We start from the raw sequence: 19,265 nt of genomic DNA, 5'->3' as shown, positions 1-19,265 counted from the left end.
GATTTGCGCGTCGGCATTGCGTCGGCAATTTTTTTTTGTAGTAAAATTTTTCAGCTGGGAATAACTTTCGTCATTCACCCTTTATTAGAGCTGGACCTCTCATAATTTCAAGCATCGATCTCCTATGACGATGACAAATGGGATTGGATAAATGGGAATTTGGCATTCCTTCCAGATGTGTAATCCATTAGTTAAATAGTTCACTGCCAGCTGGCTTTTTATGTTTCGTAATTAAATCATTAGGTTAGGGCATTGTTAGGCTGTATATCGCAGAAGTCACTGGTGACATGCTTCAAAAATTCTTGTCACCGGCACAGTTCAACATGAAGCAAAACTGAAGAGGAGACTCAATTGTTAGAGAGAACATCTCTTCTCACAAAACCGAGGGCAGGGCTGACTTATTGCCTGCTGTGTCGTGTGGGAGATAGAACTCTGGACTTTGTTTAAATACGATATACAATCTTTTCAATTATTATTACTAGACATATTTGATTTCCTCTTTCCCCTTTAAAAAATTTTTTTAAACTTTTTGTTCAACATGTTTTTTCTTTTGTATTACATAACGAGAACATTCGTCTGAAAGCTGTATTAATGTACAAGACACCTAACCTCTCCCATGTTCTGGTTGCAATTAACTTGCATGGGTGCGCACTCTTCTCCCAGTATTTCTATGACAATGAAGGTCGGACTGACTTGTGGCATGGTTCTAAATGGTCTTCCGTCTTTCGTTCGAGTCTAATGTCTTTCGTTTGAGTGTAATGCACCAGCTGAACATAAGAGTGTCAGCATGAAGGAAAGGGGCAGACTTTAATGTTCTCTATACCTTACGTTCTTCATAATAACACCACTCATTTAAATTTCACAACAAAAATACGCGGGCAATTTTTTTGCCAACTACTATGCTTTAAAAACTCTGCGCTGCTGCTCTCCTGAATGTAATAATTGCACACCAAAATCAAAAGCTAGGCGTGCGATACTGATCACACGTCTGTATTAGTGTAGGCGTACATACCACCGCACGCCGGTGCAAATATTCATGACCAAGATTGTTTTTACGCTATCAAAACTTTAATTCGATCTATTTCTATAAAGACTTCTTTTAACTGAATTAATTGGATACGATTTGGACAACATGTCTGACCCTCCTTTCCAATTAAGTGCAAATGTACTTTATGGATGCCACTCAAACATAAACCAGCAATGTTGTATGAAAATATTTGCTTTATTTACCAAACGAAAAGCCCTAAAAAACTTTCAAAAGAACATGATTGCCAGTGTCTTGATATCTAAAATTTTTTTATTGTGCACTATTTTAACCATGGAAATTGTCCTTTCACAGTAGAGTAGCTTTTCACATTGTAAACCAGTTTCAATCACGTAAAAATTGAATCCCTAAAAACGCACATCGGTTAATTAAATCACTCAGTGAGCATGTCGAAATTATTTTGAGAACATCAAAATCTACAAACACAAAAAAACTTAAAGCCAAAAATAAATTATTATTTAAAATTATTTATTAAGTAAAAATTCTATAAAGCTTTTCAAAACAAATACACACCTTTATGTAAGTACAACTCTCAAAATAAAATCTTTTTATACTTACACTAAAATAATTACATCTAACTGCACGAAATAAGAGCACAAAATCATTTTGCAAACATTAAAATTCGAATGTGCACATGAAAATCAGTTTACAGAAATCAAACTCCATATTTTCATGTTAAAATCATTTTACGAACATAAAGATTAAAATAAGAATCTCTCCAGGTTTGTGTACTATATGTTGTGTATAATCACTTATTAAGGAGACTTAAAATGACTCACATAAATGCGTTGTTAGAGTCGCATGTTAACTCGCTACCTGATTCATTGCAAAATAAATTTCTGTCTGGATCAGTTTATCTAAGCTAAAATTCTGTGTATGTATACAAAAAAATTTATTGTCATTACAAATTAGGCATTGAACTGTTTTGGTTTCACATGTAGAACAAGAAAAAAGGCCACAATATCCAAGCCTTATCTGCGCTGATCACAGATGCCTATAATATAAACATCAGGCCATATCAAACCTATTTCACGGTAATCAAAGAAGCCTTTTAATAAGTGGTTAATTATACAAATCAATGCCTTTTTTTCGGAGTCACCAAGATATCTAATTATATTTATATATATATAAATTTTTTTTAGACCTGTAGATTTTTTATTTTAGTTATAAAAATATGTCTCGTAATTTTGAAATTGGTGGAATATTCAAAGCTCTTCAAGAATCCCATGTTACTACAAAAAGCAAGAAAAAAAAGAAGAAAAAGGCTAAAAATAATGACTCAGATAGTCCAACAGATATAAAGAGCATTGACGAGGAAAATGAGAATGCAATAAAAGAAACTTTAGATAACCTATTTACTGTAAAACCAGATGAAGGGTTTGAAGAAGTTGATGAAGATGATGAAGAATACCAGGTATTTCTTTTAATTAGTTCAAGTTGTATTTATAGAGTTTTCAGAAAAAGTGAACTTCGAAATTATTGATGGTAAGGTATTTTATCTAATAAGGTACAAATGTTGAGATATTTCAAAAATTAAGAGCAAAGTCTAAAAACAGGTACAAGGTACAAGGTGTTCAATTTAAATACACATGAATTCTATTAATATCTAAACCTGTATGACAACATTTAATTGCTTTGGGTTCCAGAATAATAACACAAATTATTTCTATTGGAATGAGTAGATACAACACGTTCAGTATGCATAGACTATTTATAAAAATTTTTGGGAATGGATGAGAATGCAGGTGCCTCCTTTCTGCTTCCTCATATGCACAAATATATATAATGCATATCCTGAGTTCGATTCCTCTTGACAGCGATTCAACATGGGCGAGTGAATGTTACCATAGCCCCGGGTTAACCCAAGCCATGTGAGGGAAATTGGGAAGATGGCACACTGTGTGGGCCGTTGGATGTTGCCGGGAGTTGTCTAGTAGAGCGCGGGCTCTAATTGGGTCTGCGTAGCTCAAAATGAGCATTAAATACTCTAGGACTCTCCATCTACGCCATGGCCCCTCCTGGAAATAATAGACAGGGTATATCCCTCGATATTTGTGAGGCTAGCCATGTAAAATATGCACATCTATCTATCTATCTACCCTAAGCGTCAGGTGTATGAGAGAATTGAGATGCCTTGAGCGTCAAGTGCATCGGCATATCCTGAGCGTCAGGCACATGCTAATTACTAGTGTTTTTATTCATACCCTGAGTGTCAGGTTATGAGAGAATGAGATGCCTTGAGCGTCAAGTGATTCGACATGCCCTGAGCGCGAGGCACATGTTTTCTACTCCAGTAATGATTACAGTACGCATATCTAAAACTACATGTCCTGAGCGTCAGGCACATACAAAGAACTTGTGTTTTATTCTACCCTGAGTGTCAGGTGTATGAGAGATGCCCAGAGTGTCAGGCATATCGACATGTCCTGAGCATCAGGCACATGCTAATTACTAGTGTTTTTATTCATACCCTGAGCGTCAGGTGTATGAGAGATGCCCTGAGTGTCAGGAGCACCAACATGCCCTGAGCGTCAGGCGCTTGTTTTCTATTCAAGTGCTACTGTTTGGGATGCCCTGAGCGTCAGGCGCACATCAATGAGCGTCAGCAAATATGGTGAACACATGTATACACGCCCTGAGCGTCAGGTACATTTTTCAATGACTTGCGTCAACACATTACTTGCCTAAACGGCTGACAACGGAGGCCCAACACACCCACCAATTAAATTAGAGGCTACCTACAGACTCGTTGATTCTACCTCTGGACTAAAACCCTGACATAACATGAGCCAAAAGAAATGCCAGGAAAACCTTGATGCAGAAGCAACTGTCTAGTTGTGTTGTGATGCGTGTTGTCATAACAGTTGTGATGCAGTTGTCTTTAGTTGCATTAGAGACATCCATGATATTTCGATTTCAATTCGATTCCATTGCACCATGTGATAAATTGAATTGCTATCTCCTATCCACCACTCGTAGGTGTGTTGATAACATAAAATAGAGAAAAAATAGGTGAAGAATATCAATATATTGAAAAGGGTGGGAGGGTGGGTAACTGTACGCTGTAAGGTACATCTGAAGAACTAGCACAGTGTAGGGTGTTGGGGTTTTATATGCAGCCATTAATAATTAAGACATGGGTAGGGTCCAGTTCCTTTACATGCAAGTGAGACTACTATCCTGGCATCCTTTAAGATCAGGTCTATAGGTAGAAACCAGCCCCACTGTGCAAGGTTCTACATGACATCCTACATGAGCAAAACTTGCAGTTTAGCTCCATATTAAGAAAAGTAATAAGAGCTAGCTTTTTGTGACACCAATACACTAACTACTTCAAAAACAAAAATTTGTGGAAAAAAGCTACCCTACTCAAATTATTAAAAAATTTAACATCTTATTTTCTCTTTAGCACGGTCCTGTAAAATGTGTGTCTGAAGAGATTGGCAGCATTCCTTTATATATTTTTTCATCCAGCTAACATTTCACAAATACATGTAATAACCAGCTTCTCCTTTTAGTACTCTTACTTATTACTCCTGCAGGTCACGTGATTATCGCTTTCATTTTATAAAAGTCACTTTACACAGTGAATTTTTGTGGTCGAGTGGTGAATACTAGACAATTGTCTATTCTTACCAAGTTATAGCTGTTTATAAAATGATTTCATCTTCAATATATTTGTATTTTGTTATTTAATTATTCCTGTTTGATGTAGAAAAATTTTACTCTTTTTTTTTCGTACCACAAGAATGATGTAAAAAGAGTTGTAAAAGAATGAAAAAGTAATACATAAAATTTTGGCCACAACCCTCTACAAATAAGTGTCCCTAAAACATCTTAATATAAACATATGATAAAAATAGGGCATGTTATTTGTATTTGCACAAGGTCTCCAATATTGCATTTAAACTTGTGTTTGATATATATAACATTAAAAGGTTTTTGTGATATTTTAATCATTTATCTTTTAGGAATACATTAATGCAACAGAGGAAAAAGGTAATGGTATATTATCTTTTTAATGTGTTATACCTTTATAAATAATCAAAAAGATTATTTATTACTTTTTGTCAAGTGGTTTTTTCTTCATATTTTTTTATTTTCCTTTATTTTTAACAAGACATGATTCTCCCAGGGGTTACCACATTTTTGAATTTAGGTGGTGGAGCAAAGCCTTGAAGATTTCAAAATAAGCCTGGCTGAAGGCAAAAAAATGGATAAAATTGAAATGATATAACTTTATATAAAACGCAAGGATAGTATTGCTTTCTAACGCTTAACTATCTAAATAACTACGTCCGAAATGGGTGATTTCTATGTCATCAACGAGCTTTTTTCCCGCAATTTTTTTCTTTAAAAAAAACTGCCTTCGGGTGGATTTGAACCCACATGTGTTCACGCCTCAGCCAACTGAGCTATTACGCCTCAAGTAATAGTTTGACCGCTTTTATAATAATTATTGTAAAAAAGTATTTTTCGCGAAATGATTCCTCCAACAAAATAAGTTGTGTTGTGACTTTTAAGCTCTAAAAATAATTCTAATGAATTTCCCATTTATAAGGATTTCATAAGAATTTTTAAGAGGTACTTTTGAGAAATGGCCAAAGGCTCTCAGAGTTATAGGACAAAAAATTTAACACACAGATGTCTAATAGATAAAAATTAAAAGCCAGTAAGTATCATAGCCATGCATCATATCCCTCACGCCAGGAACAGCTGTAAATCAATTTTTAGGTTTTGTGAAATGACCCTTTAATAATTTAAAATATATTGTTGCAGTATTGTGTAATTGACATTGATATGCGAGATAGTTTATGCAGCTCCTGCATCTTTTTTCTTTTTGCACAATCCCTTACAAAATATTACAATTCTATGTATGTGCCATAAAAACAAACATCTTAAAAGCCAGATTTTAAAAAGAATCTTAAAAAGTGTGAAGATGTTCAAAAAACTTAGTACGCGTCCTGGCGGAAGCTATCTTTAATAAGAATTTAGATGGCTAATTTTATTTATCTGGGTTTTGATATGAAACATGAAAAGGGCATGGATCAGTCATGCAACTAAATTATGTGATTGTTGTGTAAGTTTACCTACTAAATTTTTTAAAAAAAAATCATTGATTTGATTATCTCCTTAATTGTTTGTTGGCAGACTTATGTGAAATCTACCAGCAGTTTTGTCATTCCAGCACGACCACACTTCAGGTCGTAATTGCACATGTGAAACCACTATCACAGGTGCAAAAGTTGATTTCTTCTGGACAGACTAATTGTAAAAGTAAAAATAATAGATCTGGAAAGCATAAAAATAATTTTTAGCACACCTGGCTTTATTGACAAGACTGAACCAGAACTACAAAGTTATGCAAAATTACATTTTGGTGTGTTGGTTATTCTAAATTAAACTGTGTGATAGTATATTTTTTTAACATGATCTTTATTTTTAGAGAAAGAAAATAAAGATAATGTAAGAAATATGAGCACTGAGAGGTAAAAATTATTAAGACTAAGTTTTTTCGAAAACTCATAACGGTTGTTAAAACCCTTTTGGAAATGAAATTTACGAACTACTGCTTTACGATAGTGAAACAGATAAAGTTAGCTAACATATTTTCTTGAATGAAAGAAACAACGTCTCACTTTCAGGAAAAAAAGGCACCTTCTTTTAAAGGTAGCTGATATTCAAGGACACTTCTATTGTGAATAGCGGATATGTTCTTTGTAAACATGCGGTTTCTGTTCATAGTTTGTAGCTATTTTGTTTTAACTTTCCAGCTTGACAAAAACAATCAAAAAAGAGAAACCAAAGAAAAAAACAATCATAAAAGATGATCCCGAAAAACTGTCAAGAACTTTGTTTGTTGGGAATGTTGCTTTAAATGTTTCACGAAAGGTTCATATTTTGAATTATTTATTTATATTCCTCAATTTAAAACGATACCAGAGCAAAGTCTGTGGTTCCATGCTGTTAGAACTTTGAGACATTTCTGCTAAATTATTTTAAAATTTTCAATGTGCAAAATTAACGCTATTAAGTATGTTCTAGGGGATATGGCGTTGTTGTTGTTGTTGTTGTTATCAATAAGTTGATACCAGCTCTAAGCAAGCATTGGGTTTAACATTTTTTTCGAAAGCTTTATCATGTAATGAAAAAAATTGCATGAAATATAATTTGTGTTTTAGAAGTTAAAAAAGTTATTTATGAAATTTGGTGACATTGAGACAATCAGGATTCGTTCTGTGGTAAGCTGTTTTTTCTGTCCCCTGTGCTACATTTGTAACACACATCTTCAAAGACATTTCTCTTATATTCTTTTCAGCCCACAGCAGATCCAAAATTGCCAAAAAAAGTAGCACTTATAAAGTAAGATGCATTTTTATCACTTTCTTAAAACTTCTTAAATGTTTAAGTATATAAGATGTTATTGCTTTAGGAAAAGTTTCCATTCAGAACGCAACAATATGAATGCATATATTGTTTTCAAGTCAAAAGATGACGCAGATAAAGCAATGACATGGTATTTCTTCTGTTAAAGTTATATTTTTCTTTTATGATTTATATCTACGCTATTGTATTGATCGAGAAAGTTTGCCACTATCCAAAATATAATCAAAAATTAGTTTAGACACATCTGTGCTTACTATGCATACCCCTCTAGTAGTGGTGTTGGAGACTGGATATAGACAGACTGCATTGTGTGTCTAATAATAGCCATTGTCAGTCTGTTGAAAAATGACAGGAAAATTCACGTGGATTTTCTAGGGGCTAACGACTAATAAGGCACGAAGCGAAGTGTAGATAGCGCCTCATTGTGTCTATATTACAAGACAGATGTGTCATTTCTTGTGCTGCTAATATCTCTCAGTAGTCTTAGTATAATTTTAATTTTGTTTTTTAGTCATGGTGCATTATTAGAAGGTCTTCACTTAAGAGTCGATAAATGTGAAAATAAACAGGTTAGGTGTAAAATTCACTCAACATCGAATTTTGATAAATTGTTTGAAACAAAAGAAGTAAGTCGTGCTTGTTTCTGTTTTTAGCATGATCACAAGAAGTGCTTGTTTGTTGGAAATCTTCCTTTTAGTAAGAATTTTTGTTGTATTTCTTATACTTAAAGTTGGTTAAAAGCACTAATATTGTATCTGACTAAGTAAGTTCGCTAAAAAATGGCTTTATGTTTATGTATTTTTCCTTGATTTTTAATTGATGTCTGTCATACTGGCACCGCCTACCAAAAAGCTATTTTAGCGGTAGATTTCTAGTATATTTGAGCTTACTGTATATTTTTGTGATAGATGTCTCTGAGGAGGATCTGCGTCAACATTTTACAGACTGTGGTGATATTGAGGATATTAGACTGGTACGAGATAAAGCTACTGGTATTGGTAAAGGATTTGGTTATGTTAGGTTTAAGGTGAGTGTCTATTTTACATTGTAAATTAGTACACTGCCCTTGGCTCAAAGCACAAATAAAAAAGGCGTTTTCGCAGGTGCTTTTTTTGATCAAAATGTACGAAAAATATAATACAAGCACATGAAATACAATATTTACAAGCAGAAAAGTGGTTTTAAATTTCTTGGGAAAGCGTTATCTTTTCTCAAATCTTTTGATTCGACCACAATGATGAGACATCTTATTTATGCCATAATGTTGTTATTTTTAGTTAATCTCATTTCCAAATGCGTCCACAATTTCACGTACATCCACTTGATTATTTGTTGAAACTTTTTCCAAAACATTATCGATTTGTTGTAACGGTATGTTTGTGTCAAAGAGAAGGTTGTAATAGTTCACGATCTGTCGCACTTCTGTGTTTGAGAGAACACCTGTGCAAAGAATGATGGGTTACACAAGACGTAAATTATTTTAGAGATTTCTAAGTTAAATTCATCAAAATTATGCGATCATAAAGGCTTTGAGTCACGTATTGCAAAGCAACGCAAGCCTTTTTAAAATTCGCCCTTACCCTCAAAACTTAAAATTTCTTCCCTTTTAAATTTTTTTTTAGGCTTTAAAATTTATTTAATTTATAATTGCTTGCAGTTTTGAGAATATATGTAATAGGAAACTTAACTTCTTAAGATGGGATCTGTGTGAAGTTTATTTTTCTCCTTAAAAAATTCTTATTTCATTAAGACTTTCTTATTTCATTATGAAAACCAACCCACCTGGACACGAAGTAACTCAGAAGATTACTTCAGCTTACCGTTATTGAATTTCCCTTTATCTTGCAGAGCGTCTGCTACTCTTTTGTACGCTTCTCCTCTTAGTGGCATTGCTGAAAAATCTCTTGTTTTTTCCTCAGTGTTTGTGTCCTTAAAGTATGTATCGTTGAAGTATGTATCATCGAAGTATGTCCTGTTGTTTGTAGTAATTTTCTCGTTTTGTTCGCTTCTCAGTTTTTCTAAGTTGGACGCGAATGTATCTTTGATGTCGTCATCTAACAAGTTGGGTGTCTCCTTGTAGTCTAAATGAATGTACTATAAATTTAAAGATGTAACTAATTCGCTATCAAACAGGCATTGGCGTGTTCTTGAAATTCAAAATTTTTGGTAAATTAAATACTGTTAATCTATATGTATATGTGAACAAATAATCATGCTTTAATGCACGCTATGACGTCATATCACAATGTATACAGACAAAATGGTGGTTTATTTTGTGATTTATTCTTCTACCTACCCGATGCGAGATATGATTTAGAAAGTAATTCCAAATATGGATCGTATGAATTAGTTCGATTATACCTTGGTTGACTTTCTTGCTTTTCTAAACAGGAGTTCAATCTTGATCAGAATGTCAAAAATATCTCTCCTCTTGTTGTGTGTGTCTGTCTCAATACTTCGTTGTGTTTATCACTTGAATGTAACAAAACTTGACCTATCCATATATGGAGTTGTTTACGTTGTAATTGTTAGAGTAAACAAACACACAAAAGCAAATATTTTGTTACCTGGTACTGAGTACAAAGATTCTTGATATTGTTCAGCCATGTTTTGTTCTGACTTGTGTCCATCTTTCTTAGGTCGTGGTTTGTTGTCGTAATAATTGTCCTTTTCATATGGGTCATGTCTTTCATTCTGATAAACTTGTGGTTTTTCTCTGGGAGAACGAGTACTAGACTGTATATTGTGTAATGGCTTTTTGTTTTCCCACGCAGGTTTTTCAGGAACTGCTTCAGGTCTGTAGTTTGAGTGACTTGTTGACATGCGAGACGGAGGGATATTTCGAGGTGATGCCCTGATAGCTCGACGAAAGAATTCAATGAATTTCACATATCTAAACACAACAAGAGAAGACTTAACATCTGAACTAAATATTTCTTTAGCATGAAACCATGATTTTTTAGACACAACAAAGGTTGTATATTTAAATTTAAGTGCAAGATAAGTCTTTTGTATGTTGCTTTGACTTTTTTAATCTAATACTTGATACTTTGTTTTCCTGCATTGCTTGTTTTTTTTACTCACTGGATGATTTTCAAACCGTGATCTCACAAATCGTTCCTTAGGTTAGGAAGATTTAAACCATGTTAAGAATAATAAAGAAACCTACTCTATCTTTCCATTATCAAAAGGATCTAATCTTTCAATACACTTCAATGTAAGTGCAGTGTTGATAGGAAACTGTAGCTTGCCAACTACACTTTTTACCTGAAAGAAAACGGAATGTAATACACAGAAATTATTCTATTGTTTTGCAATTCTATAAAAAATCCGAACATATTTACCGCATCGTGTCATGCTCGCGTGAAATAATGAAATTACCTTGCGGGGAGGGGATAGGTCTGCGATACGAAAACTATTATTAGGGGCTAATGACAGGAGCCCCTTCATTAATGTACAGGAAACGTGATTTCTCCAATCAAAACAATTTAGAATGCACAAAAATAGAAAAGTCAGCCGAGCTGGACCCAGCAAAACTTACATGGAGATTTGGAACCAACCCCTCGTCGTTTCTGCATGATCTACGGAGACTATCTTCCAATTGGTTAATCAAGTCAACTGGGTCTACACTGTGATACGAGAGCAATGCACGCTCAACCTCAAGTAACAAACCTGCGTCACGTCGTTCAGCAAACGCTTGGCGTACGGCTTCGCCCCGTTTTGCTTTAATTAAGTGCTGGTTTTCCATTGGTTCGTTCGAGGGCGTACTATCATAGCGCCCGGTATAACTGTTGTTAAAGGTTTGTTGAGACTGTTTTTGTGTTGCGTCTTGTTGTTTTTCATGTTCAATTCTCTCTACTGCAGCGTTTCTGCTGTTCTGGAAAAACTCAATCACCTCTTTGTGTTTGATTTTTCCAGGTTCGTCGACATTAATAAACAATTCGATGAGTTGTTTCTGAAAATTTTCGTTGGGCGGTACACGATAGGTCTTTAAGATTTCAAGTGCTGCCGACTTTGACATCATTCCAGACTCAAGTGGATCATAAAGTACAAACTCCTTGGAAATCTTTTTTATCTTTTCTTTTGATCGCACTAATATTTTTCCGATTTCTTCGCCGAGAAAGTGATAGAGTTCTTCTGGATTGTTACCAATAGGAGGAAGTTTGTGTACTCTCTGATCGCCCGATGCCTGTGTTGTGTTTACGTCACTGTACATTCGTTTTCCTGTGGTAATGGGCTTCCCTTCCGCTTGCTCTGCATTTCTCATTGCTTGCTCCCATGGCGAAACAAGTTTATAATTATTCGCTTGATACGTTCTAACCATAATTAAAACTCCTTTAATACGTTACGCGCATATATCTGCTTTTACAAACTACTAAAATTACTTTCTCTATTTGTATATATATTTCTTTTTATTTCTTTTTAATTTTTAGTTTAAAATTGAATAATCTTTTTTAGTGATGTTACTGCCACCATTTTTTAACACAAAATGTTCGTTGCTACTCACCATAACAACAAGATTCAACATTCGTTTCTTCTCAGTTGGGATTGTGGAATTGAATCGTTTCATTAACATTTTATGGTTAACCGTTTTCGAATGAATGATGGACTGAATTTGATGATTTTTAATAATTAATATTGCCGCTTCCCTGTGTTTGTTTTAACTAATAAGTAGCAGACGTTTAAATTCTTTTTTTGTTTGTGAAACGATTCCATCTTAGTGATGGGTACACGCTATTTGTGGATCGTTTACATCGCCTTTAAAAACTCGTTTCCAATTTTTTTTAAATATAAAGTGGGCATGATTTTTTTCAAATAAATCGTACAAATGAATAAGCTGGACAGTTAGCAATTTATTTTGTAGCCCACCTTTGCTATCCCTGTCTAATTTGTTGCTAAATCTAAAATTCGTGAAATAGTTTCATTCATTTAAAAACAAATAAAAAAGTTGGGCATTAAGCATCTGAAGGCAAAATCTTGATTTCAGCCTCAAGACTGTTAAGATGCGCAATATTGAAATTTTACAAGATTTTTCTAACAAACATGTTTTTATTAGATTTCACTTCACTTCACTTGTTACTAAATAGAGTTAATTTTTTTTATTTCAAATCTTAGTCTTCCGATGGCGTTACGTTTGGGCTAAAACTGAACGGGTCGACTTTTAAAGAACGCCCATTACGTGTTTATCGATCAAGAGAGCAGCCAACACAACAAACAGGTAGAACATTTTTCACGTCATTTAAGAGGGTGTGCAAACTCACATCTCCTCATTGTTATTAATAACCCACTGGTTAGCTTTCTTTTTTGCCTTCAGAGTGCTTGTAAGTCTAAGAAGTGACTATAATAAACGCTGGAGATATTGACATTTTTATGATACTCGTGTGATTCATCAAGAGCGTGTTTATCACTACACTTATTGTGACAAACTTTGAAATTCGCTTCCGTCCACAGATATCCCGTCCAATATAGTTGACATCAAGTCTGTACCTGAATTTGGTCGATTTCTTTGCTATCACTTTTGCTCTCTTTATGTCTATCGGGCATGTGGTAAATCGGGTAAAAATCCTAGACTAAACCTTAGACGTAATTCTTCAGCGTTGTTTTAGAACTGTCTACCAATATTGTTTAGCAGAGATGGTGCAGTGATAGCACATTCGACTTGTAATCTTAAGGTTTCAGGTTCGAGTCCCCACTTCGGCCCATTTTAAATGCAGTGTTGTCAGCACATTTGGTGCCATCCACTGACCGCTAACCGTTTTGTGCGGCAGGCAAGCAAGTTAGAGCAATGCTATACGTATCTCTGGCGGTAGTGTAACATAGTTACAGTCATAGGGGAGGAAGAGCCAACCGTTAGGATGGAATCCCCAAGGACGTTAAAACTTTTCGTTAATTGTTTTTTTTTTTGTTTTTTTACAGGCCGTGCTCGAGATAAAAATAACTTTTCTGGGCTTCGCGCCACATCGAAAAAAGATCGTGTCAAAGGAAAGAAATTGATTGGGCAAATGCAGTCGTCCACAAAGAAACCCCATAATGCTATGCGAAGGATACAAGGTAAACAGCTTCAACAAAAACATTCGAAAAATAAACAACGCAATATAAACAGGAAAGTCAATAAAAACCCAAAAGAAAAGAAATTTAAGAAATAACTTGCATATTATGTGGAGGAAGGATTGATGTAAAGCTAGATTTTATGTTTTTTAAATAAAAGAAGTATGAAAGATGTAAATATATACCATTGTGCGGATTATTTGTTTGTCCCCCACTATCTTCTCCCCCTCTGTCTTCTCCGTCTGAGATTATCAGAAATAGAAAAAAGCCCCCTTGAAATGCCTAGATTTTGTAAGGTCTCTCAATCAACTCAACTCAATTTTAAATCTAGATTCATCTCTTCTCGTTAAAGGTCTTGATATCTCAAATTTGACAACAACAATTTCATCATATATGTCGTAAAACGCCAGTGTGAAAATTCCATGTTTAGTTTTCTATAAAAAAAATTGTACCGGCAAATAAATATTTCCAAGCATGAGTGTTGATTTCCTTTTAGTCCTAAAAATTTAAATCAGCCTGCTATCGTGAATTATAATGTTTAGTGCGTTTGCTGTATTTTTGCAACAATCCAAAGTTGTTGTTTTTGTTAACATTGACAACAATATCATAGCGCACATGCTATGATAGTAGGGAGAACTTAAAGTGACGATTCCATTTTAACCCAATATTTATTATCTGCGAGAAAGAAACTACGAAAATTAATTAATACCATTTGTTCACCAACTTACTCGAAAACCAAAATTAAATTTTCCGCTTAAAATACTGGCGGTAGAGGCGCATTAACGGAGTTCTGCGCCTGTTCCCCAAAAATATTAATAATGGTTGTAGAAACAGTTAGATCTGTTAGAAACAAAAGTTATATTTCTCGAAATTACAATAATCAATATTTACAATTCTGTTTTTAACCGCATCCCACACTTCCTATTACACAAAATTCAGCCAAAGTCTAGGAAGTCTGGAATAAAGGTTTCTTATAAATACATTCGAAACATTTACAAAGTCATCAGTCACATCAAGTTCCGTCGTGAATTCTCTTGAATGACGTCATCACAGCAAAAAAAATTGCCATTTGCATGTTTCAAATATTTCCGTGAAGTAAGCAAGCTAACGACAAGCAATAAAGTTCATCGAAAGCTTTACCTAAAATTAAAAAAAAATTAAAACCCAAATTTAAAAACTGTTTTTATTAGTTAGAAAAAAACCAAAAAAATATGAAATAACAATATAAAACTTTTACCTTCCTCATCCGCCACCTGGTGGCAGGTTACCTGGAGATGCAGCTCCACCTCCTCCTTAAAAAAAATCAAATTATTAGTAAGCATTAAATTCTTTAAGGGAGAAAATTTAATTTCTTAAACTCGAAAAATTTTGAGTTTTTAATTTTGCGAATAAGTTTTAGATGGCTATCGCACTTTTTCGCGGAAATTAAATTTGCCGAATTTCATAAAAATTGGTTCTTCAAGTAATGTAAAATTTTCGTCTTGTTTCTTGTTTCTGTTTCTAATAAGTTTTTGTTTTGTTTTTTATGTTGTCTTGTAATTGGCGAAGCACTTGAAACTTTTAGCTTGGATGTATGTTTTTTTTTTCTCATAAAAATAAATTTCATCTAAAAATTCAAAATGACCTACTCAAGAAATTCGCGCGAATAAGGACTCGCGAAACACCACCAAGAAATAAGCAGAATACAGCATGGTGAGCCACATTATTGAAGATAACTTCTGATCAATTAAAAAATCACGATGTTTTAGAAACTTAAACGTTAGGCTTACCCAACCCTGCTTTCAAATTTTTACATAAATTTTATATACTTTATATACTTTTTATAAACTTTTAAAAATTACCCTACCATGATTAATTCTCCCAAGTCTTCTTCTTGGACCACCAGATGGCCTGCATGAAAAGAATGCACAGTTTAAGTGAGCAAAAATAAAATTTTAGAAATTGAAATAAAAAAAAAATCAGCATACCCATCTCCGGGTTTATAATTTGAAGAGTAACTATCCCCATATTTCGTCAAATTAGGCTAAAGAAGAAAAATGACAATCTAACATTAAATTTCATTACTAAGATTTAGTAGTTCCATCAACCACACAATGCAGTTTATTTGGTATATTTACTACAATATTCCTGCTTTTCGCGCCTTTTCTAACAATCCTGCGTTTGGTGTGGAATGAAAAATATATTTACGCTTTATAACTTTGCTGTTTTAACACACAAATCTTTCTCATATTCCACCTCTAGTACCTTTATTTTATAATAACTAATCCTGCAGTGGGAATAGTGCAAATATGTGGTACTTATAAAACGGAATCAAAAACATTTCACTTCAAAACTTTATTTTTGTATAAACAGCCTTTACAGTCTTTTGAACAAACAGATCTGTTTAACATTTTTTATAACCTACATATGTATAAGTTTGTTTTAATATGGTACAACTTGTTATAACACAACCACACACAATAACAGACAACTGAAGTTTATAGAAAGAAATTTTCTTACCGAAAACATTGTGTGAAAGCTAAAATAAAAAATTTTAAACATTAAAAATAATAAGAAATCAGTATTTTTATTCGTCATCAGAATTAAGTATTTTAAAAAACAAACAAATTTTAGGACCCAATATTCAAAAATCTATATTTCATATTTTTAATAAGTCGATTCATTTTATCTTGTGAAGCTTAGTATGTTTCTAAAAGTATTGCATAAAGCATGTATACAAGAATGAAACTTACAACAAGACTACAAAGTTTATCAGTGCCCAAAACATGTCTGATACTATAGATATTCTCCATGGAGATTGACCTCCCAAGACTTGACCTAAAAGGTATGTATGTAGAATTAAGTGTGCTATACAGGTAAAGTTAAAAAGGTGTTGAAGTAAGGTTCATGAGTTTTAAAAAAATGTTGTAAATCCCTAATTTTTACCACTGTTAACAAAAATTTCTTGACAAGGACTCACTATATATTTTGCAAAAAGTAGAAGCTGGTGATAAAACTTGTATATTTTTCTTTGAAATATAATTTAAGTTACACTATGGGATAGATGGAATTTGTTAGCACTAGCCCTATATCGCATGCAAATAAAATCACAGATACAGGACCCAGCTCTAACAAAAGTATTTATGTTAAAAGATTTCGCAAATCATCTTTGATTTTTTATAATCCATAGCTAGATGGCTATACAGTCATGATGTTTAGCGTACCATATTAAATGTATAATTACACATGTATTTTCTTATGCCAGGGCCATCGACTAAAAACTATTTCCAGGAGGGGCCATGGCTTAGATAGAGAGTCCTAGAGTATTTAATGCTCATTTTGAGCTACGCAGACCCAGTTAGTAGGGCCCGCGCTCTACTAGACAACTCCCGGCAACATTTAACGGCCCACACAGTGTGCCATCTCCCCAATTTCCTTCACATGACTTGGGTTAACTTGGGGCTATGGTAACATTCACTTGCCCATGTTGAATCGCCGTCAAGAGGAATCGAACCCTGGACTCCCGCATAGAGTACGAGAGCTATAACCACTAATCTACTCCCTCCTCCCATATGTCAAAATCAACCATTAAAAAATACTGACTTGCGTGGCCAAGGGGTCCTAAGAACTAGTTTAAAATAGTGTACAAAAACTTGCACAAGTTATCATTATATATATCAGGGTTTAATGACGCACATTGATGACCAGATTTTTTACAAGATGCAAAAAAATTCTCGAAAATCCATTTTTCCCAATGTTTGGGTAAAACACAAAAAATAGGAAAATCGGAATAATCATGTCCACAACATGGAGAAGGATTCTACTTGATGAAAAAAAGTTGAGTTGTTATTTTCAAGTTCTAAGGATACTTCTATATTAACTAATAGGCAATATCAAAGCTTCTGAAAGGTATGGGACATAAAAAATTGGCATGGAGGTGTCTATTCGACAATTCGGTTTCACGTCATTACAATTTCTTTGGAGGTGAAAAGTTTCTGTATTTTAGGTGAAGAGAGTGCAGATCTAGGCAGATTTTGGAGTTTTAAGAACAATGTTAGAAAGTTTGAGCAAAGATAATTTTTAGGAGCAAAATCCAGATAGCTAAGCATCATTTCCAGACAGATTTTTATTGTGATTACCTTTCGTTAGCTAATTATTCTTCCATTTCCACATTTTTTACCATTCTTCCCCCTACGAACTAGGTTTGTTTTCACCCAGCGAAAATTTAAAAATGGTGGATGTAGCACAAATGCGATTCGTAAATTAAGCCAAATGTCAATCATCACTACGGCAACAAAGCTGAACCGAATCACTGAATAGATTAATGTTAAAACCCAGAAGTATCATAGCCATGCAACATAAAGAAGTTATTAAAAAAACCGTCATCATTGCTTTTGTAAAAGAAATATTAAATATATTATTATATATAATTGAGAATTAAAAAAGGAAGGAAATGTTATTAATTAAGAAGCCTTTGAAAAATTTATAAAAAAAGTTACAATTTTCCTGTCGTGAAACTAATTATTTCTTTAAAAAATAAAAAATATTTATAATGCCTACGGTCAAAGCCTTATTAAATTCACTTTGTTTATGAGTACACAACTGAAACTGTGAAGAGCTGTCTGCTACTTTTTGTTAATGGTGATTATTTTCTCTGGCCAAGATGTTTCTACACACCGAGTTTCTCTATGATTTGATTGATAGAATAGGAAGAGTAAATATGAAAATAAAAAAAACTGCTAAAAGTCATGGCAGGAAGAAAGATGCTGGTGCTAGGTGAAGTGGTCCCCTTTTAGTTTGTTTCTTCACACGAAGGTATTATTAGGACTTATATATGTCTATATTTATGCCATCTGGCGTGATTCAGAAATGGTTGGTGGTTGGGTGGTGCTGTTGTTGTGCTGAGGTGTAGAGAACTTGTAATACACCTTTACGATTATTCAATTGTACATGCGTTCCTACGTCTCTCCATCATTTTACAATATCGGTAAAAAGGAGGTTAAATCGTGTTTTATGAGAGTTTGTTAGCTAGAGACGAAAGCGTGTTTTCTCCAGTTTTTTAACTTCTGTCGTATCAATTTCTTTCAAATTTTCAGGAAACGTTAATAATAATAATAAGATACAACTTATGTGTACTTTTCATTAAATACAAAACACAGCAAGAAAAGTTATCACCAAAAAATGTGTTTTCTCCTTAATAAACTTTTATAATAGTGAGATGTTTACCTCCTTCAATCGCAAAATAAGGTGCGATGGAGTGTTAGTTTTCCCAAATTATCGTAAAGGCGTATTTCACCTTTTAGTTACAAATTTCTAAGCGTTTAAGGGTTAGGGAGGGTTAAAATATAAATGTTGAAAGTCGACGAACCCTAAATCCAAAAAAATTTCAACTGTGAACTTGTTTATTCCCAGCACGTATCAAGTTGTACTTTATAATATCTAATATAGCTAACCTTTATAATAATGATGACCAAAACTAATGAAAAGTAAAAAAATATAAGGCCTAACCTCCCGATGAAACGTAAGGCATCTTTCAAACGAATTGATTGAAGAGTTTTTGTTTTTTCGTTAAAACTGAAGAGTCATACCCAGCTATGTATTTTGAACTCGTGTAATAAAACACAAATAATTTATTTCGCATCTGCTCTCCTTCATCACGTTTTAAAAATAGAAACTGCGACGGAGATCGTAACCCACGTGTTTCCTTTTTAATAATAAACTGGACGCACTTACGTAGAAAGCAGTTTAAAGAGCCTTAAGATTTCTGGTTAAGGATGTTTGCTCGTAGCTAATGTTTCCGGTCAAA

General features: G+C 33.8%; 3 protein-coding genes across 4 annotated transcripts; 1 reads left to right on the top strand and 2 right to left on the bottom strand.

Annotated features, from left to right (window-relative positions):
* Positions 1–2,171: 2,171 nt before the first annotated feature.
* Positions 2,172–13,662, top strand: LOC130657363 (RNA-binding protein 34-like). The gene is made up of 12 exons (XM_057460346.1): positions 2,172–2,459; positions 5,017–5,044; positions 6,492–6,534; positions 6,820–6,937; positions 7,228–7,287; positions 7,365–7,408; positions 7,479–7,562; positions 7,944–8,001; positions 8,086–8,128; positions 8,341–8,459; positions 12,548–12,650; positions 13,349–13,662. The coding sequence occupies exons 1-12, from the start codon at positions 2,220–2,222 to the stop codon at positions 13,576–13,578; spliced, it is 1,170 nt and encodes a 389-aa protein (XP_057316329.1). The 5' UTR covers positions 2,172–2,219; the 3' UTR covers positions 13,579–13,662.
* On the bottom strand, positions 8,527–12,232 carry LOC130657360 (uncharacterized). Of its 2 annotated transcripts, XM_057460343.1 has the most exons (6): positions 10,974–12,232; positions 10,602–10,699; positions 10,000–10,325; positions 9,729–9,815; positions 9,253–9,513; positions 8,527–8,872 (listed from the first exon to the last, which is right to left on the bottom strand). In XM_057460343.1, the coding sequence occupies exons 1-6, from the start codon at positions 11,754–11,756 to the stop codon at positions 8,706–8,708; spliced, it is 1,722 nt and encodes a 573-aa protein (XP_057316326.1). In that variant the 5' UTR covers positions 11,757–12,232; the 3' UTR covers positions 8,527–8,705. The 2 variants fall into 2 exon arrangements, with proteins under 2 accessions (XP_057316326.1, XP_057316327.1); XM_057460344.1 differs by lacking the exon at positions 9,729–9,815 and having other exon boundaries at positions 10,974–12,224.
* Positions 13,663–14,321: 659 nt separating the features above from the next.
* On the bottom strand, positions 14,322–19,106 carry LOC130657365 (selenoprotein K-like). The gene is made up of 7 exons (XM_057460348.1): positions 18,968–19,106; positions 16,213–16,297; positions 15,980–15,998; positions 15,448–15,503; positions 15,327–15,370; positions 14,718–14,772; positions 14,322–14,620 (listed from the first exon to the last, which is right to left on the bottom strand). The coding sequence occupies exons 1-6, from the start codon at positions 18,987–18,989 to the stop codon at positions 14,723–14,725; spliced, it is 276 nt and encodes a 91-aa protein (XP_057316331.1). The 5' UTR covers positions 18,990–19,106; the 3' UTR covers positions 14,322–14,620; positions 14,718–14,722.
* Positions 19,107–19,265: the final 159 nt, after the last annotated feature.

The sequence above is a fragment of the Hydractinia symbiolongicarpus genome, chromosome 9 (genome assembly GCF_029227915.1).
Source record: "Hydractinia symbiolongicarpus strain clone_291-10 chromosome 9, HSymV2.1, whole genome shotgun sequence".
In the NCBI taxonomy this organism is placed as follows: Eukaryota; Metazoa; Cnidaria; class Hydrozoa; order Anthoathecata; family Hydractiniidae; genus Hydractinia; species Hydractinia symbiolongicarpus.
This window is presented reverse-complemented; position numbering and strand designations above follow the sequence as displayed.